Source organism: Palaemon carinicauda, chromosome 34 (assembly GCF_036898095.1).
Source record: "Palaemon carinicauda isolate YSFRI2023 chromosome 34, ASM3689809v2, whole genome shotgun sequence".
Lineage (NCBI taxonomy): Eukaryota > Metazoa > Arthropoda > Malacostraca > Decapoda > Palaemonidae > Palaemon > Palaemon carinicauda.
This window is the reverse complement of record NC_090758.1, coordinates 53474631-53484798: the sequence shown is the minus strand read 5'-3', so window position 1 is coordinate 53484798 and position 10168 is coordinate 53474631. Positions and strand designations below refer to the sequence as shown.

The 10168-nt window shown below is 34.5% G+C and overlaps 1 protein-coding gene across 1 annotated transcript; it reads left to right on the top strand.

Moving 5' to 3' along the window:
• Positions 1-583: 583 nt before the first annotated feature.
• Positions 584-6042, top strand: LOC137626930 (neuroligin-2-like). Its single transcript, XM_068357914.1, has 4 exons — positions 584-722; positions 2446-2643; positions 3549-3661; positions 5830-6042. The coding sequence occupies exons 1-4, from the start codon at positions 584-586 to the stop codon at positions 6040-6042; spliced, it is 663 nt and encodes a 220-aa protein (XP_068214015.1).
• The last annotated feature ends 4126 nt before the right edge of the window (positions 6043-10168 follow it).

Genomic DNA, 10168 nt, shown 5'->3' with positions numbered 1-10168 from the left:
AAAAGGAGTTTATTGAAGCACTGGAGAAAAAGAAATATTAATTGAAATTTCTTTTCCTGGCAATGACTCATTTCGAAATATTCCTGGAACTAATTTCATTAACATTTTGATGAGTTTCATTCTGCCGTGATTATCAGAACCGAGGTTTATAATATCAAGGCAAGGAATGAAGATTTTACATATATATATATATATATATATATATATATATATATATATATATATATATATATATATATATATATATATATATATATATATATATATATATATATATTATATATATATATATATATATATATATATATATATATATATATATATATATATATATATATATATATATAAATATGTGTATGTGTGTCTTTGTGTGTATGTTTGTATGAGTCTGTCGATATCTCCAGTACTAGTTTATATCTATATCTCTCTAAACAGATGATGAGAACATAACCCCACACTCCCAACTAATCGCAGAAGCAGCCTGCTAAAATCATCTATATATCATTGTGCATCCATAGAACCCCATTTGCTAGAACCGAGTACCTCTCTTAACTGCCCTGCTGGCCTCCTTGTAGATGCAGTTATGATGGCCTACCCAGTGGTCGTCTTCATCCACGGAGAGTCGTTTGAGTGGGGATCTTCGAGTCTCTACGACGGATCAGTTCTGGCAGCTCTGGGCAAGGTCATTGTGGTCACTCTCAACTATCGTCTCGGCATTCTGGGTAAGGGAGGTTCTCCTATAGTCTTTCTAATTAATGTTGTAATTTCATGGAAAGTAAAGTTGTATGTTCTTATTGAGTAAGGTTGCATATCATTGGTAAGTAAGGTTGTTGTCTTGGTAAGTAAAGTTGTAATTTTTCAAGTGAAGTTATTGCCTTGGCAATTAAATTTGTTTTAATTTCTGGTAGGTAAGATTGTATATTCTTGGTATGTAAGAATGTTTGATATTCTTTGGTAAGTAAGTTGTTGGATACTCTTTTGGCAAATAAGGTTGTAGATTCTTGTTAAATGAGCATTTTGGAAGAACAGAATATTTTTTCCGCTAAAATCATATTACTCAAAAACTCCACCTGCAAGATATATGATATTTCAATCTCATACACCTTGCATATAATGATACATTATTCTTCTATTACGTTGTTATTGTATCATACACAATTTCATATATCTTTTATGGAAAAAAGATTCCTTAGTTATGGAATACTTCTCTAAAGAAGATAAGTTTTTTTTTTTTTTAAATAAAATAGACCCCCCAAAAAATATATATATCCTTTTAATCCTGTCGACTTTAAAGGAATCCCTGGCAGCAAGATGAAGACACGAATATCGTAAAGTCTCCAATGATAAACTTCTTCTTCTTGTTTCCTGGAAAGAGAGACACAGACAGAGAATTAACCAATGGTAAACACACAGGAATAATTCAGTCTAGCAACCTTTACAGAAGGCAGACGAAGAGAAAGAAAAGAAGGTTTTAGAATTTTGCTTTCGAGAAACAATAGTTTTTTTTATTCCTTTTTCTTACTTTTTGCTTCACGGCTGCAAAGGGATACTGCAGTTCAGAATTTTTCTTTAAAATGTAGATTAAAGTTTTAACGTGAAAATATACATATTTTGAGGTTGTTAGTCTGAAAAGTCGCTCCTGGTCTTCCATCAACTAGACCAATTAGTAGTTGTTGTTAGGAATTTAATTGCTATGTTTGTAACATTAATTGCCAAAGAAACAACATAGTATATATATATATATATATATATATATATATATATATATATATATATATATATATATTCATATATATATGTGTATATATATATATATATATATATATATATATATATATATATATATATATGTGTGTGTGTATATATATATATATATATATATATATATATATATATATATATGTATATGTATATGTATATGTATATGTGTATATATATATATATATATATATATATATATATATATATATATATATATATATATATATATATATATATGTATGTACATTTATATATTCATATAGGCCATAAATTACAACCCCCTTCCCCTATGGTCGGAATTTTTTCTGCCTCGGATCAGACACCTAAGGGGGAATCCACTCAAAGATAATAACTTTCGTTCGTGCTTGAGAGTCGATTTTGGGCTCAAGAAACCGAGGATCCATTGACTTAGCAGCTCTTCATGGGTAAATTGTCTAGTCAATGAAACTTCAGTTTCTTTGGCCCTGATTCGATTCCCCTGGCTAATCAGAGGCTATTATCTTAAAGCTGATTCCCCTTTGGGTCTCTGATCCCGTAGTATAGAAAATCCAGATATAATGAGAAGTAAAATAAATAGCTTATATGAATAGGAAAAAAAAATGTCTAAATGTGCAAAACTATAATATACATAAACATACATGCATCAATGTGTGAGCTCCTCAACTCTTATTAAATCTACCCCAGGTTTTTACAACGCGAACACTGACCCAGTGGGTCACCCAACCGTAGCTAATTACGGCCTGATGGACCAGCTGGCTGCCTTGCACTGGGTTCAAGAGAACATCATCCGCTTCGGGGGTGACCCAGGTCAGGTCACGGTCATGGGTCACGGCACGGGAGCCACCTGCCTCAACTACCTTGTCATATCGCCCGCTGCTACAGGTCAGTTAGTAAGTATACCTTGTTCTCTGTGACAAAGGAAAATTCCAAAGATTTTAAGAGATTTGTTAGGTGATGTTGCTTGTGATTGGAGGGATGATGTGATGTTAATGGTATTTAGTGGGATATTTCTAAGAGTTACATTTGATATCATGATTACTTCTAATGCTGATAGTATTGCTCCTGCAGTTGCTGTAATCTAATAATAGTGGAAATAGTATATATATATATATATATATATATATATATATATATATATATATATATATATATATATATATATATATATATATATATATATATTAGTGTGCTACTTTTATAAGCACACATTGAGTATGTGTTGTTTAAGATGTCAAGTCTTGATAATGAAGTTCATCTTAGTAGCTTTAAAAAGTATTTATTCTCTAAAAACAACAGAGTTAAACATCTCCATCATAGGAGTGGAGCTGGTTTGGTCGGATGACCAATTCAGGTGAAGTATAGATATGAACTGCCTAAATTATCGATATCACAGATAGCGTATGCTTAGTTGTCATAGCATTTAAAGACAATATGGAAACTTTTACATTCTCTCTCGGAAGACACCTGCATCCGGTTACGACACAATCTTTCACACACCATGCATTGGTGTTGACGTTTCAGAAAAATGTTACATTGCCGAGGCTGCATAGTGCATCCTGTTTATGATTTTATATGACTACAGCAAATCTCACGCTAGCATCTTCATCCAAATTGACATATTACGTCATGTGTTTTAAACATGTAATAACAAACTATTTTATTTACTACATATATACCAGAAATGTACCAAAAACATATAAATTGACCGCCTTCTAAACACGTAAGACCATAGAATCATTCCTACCAAAATATCCTTTACCCAATCCTTCTCCCCTGGTTATCAGGAGCAGGTCTGTTCAAGCGAGCTATCCTGATGTCAGGATCTGCACTCAGTCCCTGGGCTTCAGTCCGGGACCCATCTGGACACGCCTTCGATGTAGCCACCCAGCTGGACTGCCCTGTTCCAAACGACCTCTTTCGCCACTATGAAAATCTTCTCCAGTGTCTGAGGAAGAGGCCTCTGCACGACATATTGCAGGTGACATTATGTTGGAGATGAATTAAGAATGAGTGGTTTATTACTAGTTTACGTAACCCGACAAAATTTCAATTACTTTATTAGTTTTATATTACAAGTTAATATGTTTCTTAACCATAACCATAAGTCCATCGAAAAGAAAAGGGATGATTATTCAACTTTAGACTATACTATTGTAGCGTATACTATTTCCAATCATATGATATTCTAGAATTATAGGAACCTTTTTTTTTATTTTTTTTATTAATACACTGCCTAATGTAATAGCATGAACAAATGTACATAATAAATATTGCGGTTTTCAGTGATTATTTTGCCTCTGGCAATATACCTCCACAGAGTTCACACAAAGCAAGTAAGCTAAATGGAAAGTAAATGGGTAGAAAGACTAATGAATTGTAACTTCTTTTTTTTCTTTTTCTGTTTTTACGTGAAGAAAACCTTCAATATAGACGGAAAATATATGTACTAATTATTTCATTAATTATTTAGTGAGTTTTTTTTATTAATATTCAAATAATCATACTGTAATTAGTTTCTTTTTTCATATTGCTGATGAGTATTATATTCATAGAAAGTAAGTTATATATAAAAGATAAAATAATTCTGGCAATTTTTTCACAATAAAAAGAATTTTTTTTTTCATTTCAGTATAATAAAACTTAAATGAATACCATGAAAGACCAATAAAAAAGATCAACATAAATATTTTTACCCAAATATCAAATATGATTTAGAAGTGTTATAACCTTTATAAAAAGGAAATAACGTCAAGATAATGTTCTTAAAGGTTGAACTAAAGACATCCAAGTTCCAAGTGGCTGTTGGCCCCAGCATTGATGGTGTCACTATCAAACCGGACTGGAAAAACCATCAGAGCAAAATGGGTAAGTTTATCTTCTAAATTTTCATAGATGGATTTGATATGTTTGTCAACTCATACACAATTTTTTTTTATTAAAAAAGCTATTTAGGGTCCTAACTCATAATGCATGAGGTGGATAATAAAGCTGAAACTCGTAAATGTATAATATTGCATATATACAAGTCTATACACATCGAGACATTATATATATATATATATATATATATATATATATATATATATATATATATATATTTATATATAGATATATATATATATATATATATATATATATATATATATATATATATATATATATATATATATATATATATATATATGTGTGTGTGTGTGTGTGTGTGTGTGTATACATATACATATATTCATACATATATGTACACACATACATATATATATATATATATATATATATATATATATATATATATATATATATATATATATATCTGTATATAGATGCACCTCCCTTTGTGAGTGGGGATAGCTTAACCTGATGAAAGGGTTAGTGTATCGCCACAGTAACTATATTTGCTGCGAGAAATCAGATATAAATCTCCCACCATCACCAATCCGCAGTTGACAAGCATGGTGATGGAAACTAGCCAAACCACACTCATGAATAAGGACATGGATGTGGCCAATGTCCTGCAGAGTTCTAGACACAGCTGCTCTTGTTGTTGTTGTTGTTTTTGTTTTATATACACAAATATATACAGTTATGAACTGAAATCCTTGCATAATGAATACATACGTTCAAACAGAATAAAAATCATAATTTCTAAACTATAATATAAAAATTAACTTGCACCCAAGTACTTATATCTCCATTTGTCTATACCAAGTAATATTCTTAATCAGTCATCTATAAAAAGAAAATGAGAAAAATCTTACTTCTCCTCTTGACTTCAAAGGCAAGGAAAGTCGAACTCCAGTTGACCTCCTTCTAGGAATGACAGCTGCCAGCCCCCTTGACATCCTGAGTCAGCAAGAAGTCCAGGAAGGATTCGACGCTGACTATAGGGAGGATCTGCTGAGATCCTTCGTCGTCAATAACTATCGCTATCATCTGCAGGTGGAATTATTATTATTATTATTATTATTATTATTATTATTATTATTATTATTATTACCTTGGCTACACACATATATAAACTATCTATTGAATAAAAGTGAACCTCATAAGATTATTTTCATCTCCCCACAGGAAATAATGTTAGCCATCACAGCCGAGTACACTGATTGGTCGAGATCCCTCCATCAACCAATCAGCATCAGGGACTCAACCAGCCAAGGCCTTCACGATGCGAATATTGTCTCGCCGATGATAGATCTCGCTAAGCAGCTCTATACGACTTCTCGATCATCTTATCTCTACGTGTTGGAGGAAGAAGGTTCAGATGTACGTCGATATGGATAGATTTAGATATATGGTATATTTCATAAATGAGAATCTTTAATAATCTACAGAAACTTATTGAATATCATCCATAGATTAGAGATGTATCTAAATCTTGCCAATTAAATTTATGAAAATATAAAATAATAAATACCGATAAAAGAATCATGATATAAATAGAATTTTATACACCCTTTTCATTTAAATCATTATTATTCAATTCAATAATTACTACAATAAAACTTTAAATTTAATGTGATTATCTTTCCCAAAGTCTGGAAAGGAGAGTCTTCTCCTGAAGGAGGTGGCGTACGTCTTTGGTGGTCCTCTGGGCGCTCTTGGACCTTTGGCCTCAAGTTATAACTTCACTAAGATGGATGTCACACTCAGCAAATCCTTCATATCAATGAGGAGTAATTTCATCAAATTAGGGTGGGGAGATTCAGTTGATTTTGATATTAATTCATATTTTATTGTTAAGTTCAGTATACTGTAGTTCACGTAATTATAATGTACTATGTTATAAATATCTGTAATTTTAAATGGAAAGTAAAACATTTAATGCTTAATAACATATTCATTAACTTAATAAGAATAGGTAGAATATTTCACTTCATTGCTTCCCAATAATTATATTACGTTTATTCAGTTCTTAGAATTAAACCTAAACACTGATTTACAGACGTAATAGCTTTTAAAAGGTAACTATAAGTTATTTAGTGTCTCTGTAATAACATTCACACACAAATTTATAAATCTATATATATGTGGCCGCGGTGGCATAACAATTAGAATAGTGCCAACGTATCCATTCGTGTCGTAAGAGGCGACTAAAAGGGATGGGACAAGTGGGCACGGAACCCCCTCTCCAGTATTATATACTCCTGTGAGACATCAAAGAGGTGGAGCTGGAGTTTTGGGGTGTCTGAATGTGCGTGGATGTAGAACGATAGAGAGTAAAAGATGCAAGATTGGAAGTATGTTTAGGAAGAGAAGGATGGATATATTAGCTTTGTGTGAGACAAAGATAAAAGGGAAGGGTGAAGTGATGTTTGGTGAAGTGACTTGGATTGAAAGAGGAAGAGCAAGAGAGGGTGTGGCTTTATTGCTTAGTGATTGGATGGCAGGTGAAGTTGTGGAATGGAAGGAGATATCATCTAGGTTAATGTAGGTAAGGGTTAGGTTGGTAGGGAATGTTTGGCTTTTGTTAGTGCATATGAGCCAGGTTATGAGAAAAGTGAAGAAGAACGGAAAGAGTTGTGGAATGAAATAACTAGGTATGTAGAAGGACTGGGTATAAGTAATTATGCAGTTTTCAAGGGGGACTTAAATGCTAGAGTGGGCGCTGGATAGGTAGAGGGTGTCATTGGGAAGTATGGCGTACCAGGTGAAAATGAGAGTGGTGAGAGACTGGTAGATATGCGAGTTGAGCAAGAGATAGCGATAAGTTCTATCTATTTCAAAAAGATAGATAAAAACAAGTATACATGGGTAAGAGTGGCAAATGGAAGAGTGGTAGATATTTCTTTAATGGATTATGTGTTGATAACTAAAAGAATGTTTGGAAGATTGAAAGATGTGCACATGTTTAGGGGTATGGCTAACGGTATGTCTGATCATTTTTTAGTGGAAGGAAAATTAATTGTATCAAAAGAGTAGGGGAATAGAGTGGGGGATGTAAAAGTAAGCTAGTGAGGGTTGACGAGTTAATAAAACCGGAGGTAAAAAGTGAATATCAAAAAAGGTTGAAAATGACAAAAGACAGAGTGAAAGTAAGAGAAACTGGTACTTTGGAGGAGGTGTGGAAGTTAGTGAAAGAAAATTTTGTTGGGATTACATGTGATGTGTGTGGCAAAAAGTTTGTTGGAGGCAGCATGAGAAAGGGTAGTGAATAGTGGAATGAAGGAGTGAAGATAAAAGTGGAAGAGAAGAAGAGGGCATTTGAAGAATGCCTGCTGAGTAATAGTATAGAGAAGTATGAAAGATATAGAGAGAAAAGTGTGGAAGTAAAGTGCAAAGTAACTAAGGCAAAGAGGGTGGCTGACCTGAGGTAGGGTCAGGGACTGAGTAGTTCATATGAGGAGAATAAGAAGTAGTTTTGGAAAGAAGCGAAGAGAGTAAGGAAGGCTGGTTCGAGAATTGGAGAGGTAGTGAAAGATGGAAATGGAAGGTTGTTAAAAGGAGAGGAGGCAAAGAAAAGTTGGGTGGAATATTTTGAAAGTTTACTTAATGTTGAGAATAACAGGGAGGCAGATATAATTGCTGTTGCAGGCGTTGAGGTGCCAGTGATGGGAGATAAGAATAAGAGAGATTACAGGAGAGGAAGTGAGGAGAGCACTAGATGAAACGAAAGTAGGAAAAGCACTTGGTATGGATCGTGTGAAAACTAAGATGTTGAATGGTTGGTGAGATTGTTTAACATGTGTTTATGTTATCAATGGTACCAGTAGATAGAGTTTGTGCATGTATTGTACCACTATATAAGGGTAAGGGAGATGTGCATGAGTGTTGTAATCCAAGGGGGTATTAGTTTGTTGAGTGTGGTTGGAAAAGTGAATGGTAGAGTACTGATTAATAGGATGTAGGATAAAACAGAGAATGCAATCTTAGAAGTTCAGGGTGGTTTTAGAAGAGGTAGGAGATTTATGAATCAGATTTATACAGTTAGCCAGATATACGAGAAATATTTAGCAAAAGGTAAGGAGGTGTGTGTTGCATTTATGTATCTGGAGAAAGCGTATGATAGTGTTGATAATGAAGTGATGTGGAAGGTGATGAGGTTATATGGAATTAGTGGAAGGTTGTTGCAAGCAGTGAAAAGTTTCTACAAAGGTAGTAAAGCATGTGTTAGGATAGGAAATGAAGTGAGCGATTAGTTTCCAGGGAGAGTGGGGCTAAGACAGAGATGTGTGATGTTGCCAAGGTTGTTTAACTTGTATGTTGATGGAGGGGTGAGAGAAGGGAATTCTCGAGTGCTTGGACGAGGATTGAAGGTGATAGACGAGAATAATAATGAATGGGAAGTAAATCATTTGTTGTTTGCGGATGATACTGTACTGGTTGGAGACGCGGAAAAGCTTGGCCGATTAGTGACAGAATTTGGAAGGGTGTGTGAGAGAAGGAAGTTGAGAGTTGATGTAGGTAAAAGTATGGCTATGAAATGTACGAGAAGGGAAGGTGGTGTGAGGTTGAATGTCATGTTGAATGGAGAGTTACTTGAGGACGTGGTTCAGTCTAAGTCCTTGGGGTCTGTTGTGGCAGCAAATGGTGGAGTGGAAGCAGATGTACATCAGAAAGTGAATGAAGGATGCAAAGCGTTGGGGCAGTGAAGGGAGTGGTAAAGAATAGAGGGTTGGGAGTGGTAAAGAATATAGGGCTGGGCATGAATGTAAAGAGAGTTCTGTATGAGATATTGATTGTACCAACTGTGATGTATGGATTGAAGTTGTGGGGGAATGAAAGTGATGGAGAGAGAGAAATTGAATGTGTTTGAGATGAAGTGTCTGAGGAGTATGTCTGATGTATCTCGAGTAGTTAGGGCTAGGAACAAAGTAGTGAGGTGAGAACGGGTGTAAGAAATGAATTAGCAGTTAGAGTGGATATGAATGTGTTGAGGTGGTTTGGCCATGTTGAGAGACTGGAAAATGACTGTGTGCTAAAGAAGGTAATGAAAGCAAGAGTTGAGGGGAGAAGTACAAGAGGAAGGCCAAGGTTTCAGAGGATGGATGGAGCGAATAAAGCTCTGGGATAGATGTGAGAGAGGCAAGAGAGGATAGATGTGAGAGAGGCAAGAGAGTGTGCTAGAAATAGGAATGAATGGCGAGCGATTGTGACGAACCTCCGGTAGGCCCTGCAGGTTCCTCCGGTCGCCTTAGATGACTGCGGGGGTAGCAGCAGTAGGGGATTCAGCGTTATCTATGGTGTGTAATGGGGAAGGGTGGGCTTGTGACACCCTAGCAGTACTAGCGAAACTCGGTTGAGTCCCTTGTCAGGCTGGGAGGAGCATAGAGAGGAAAGGTCCCCTTTTTCTAATTTTTTTTTATGTTGGCTACCAGACAAAATTAGGGGAAGTGCCCTGGTATATATATATATATATATATATATATATATATATATATATATATATATATATATATATATATATATA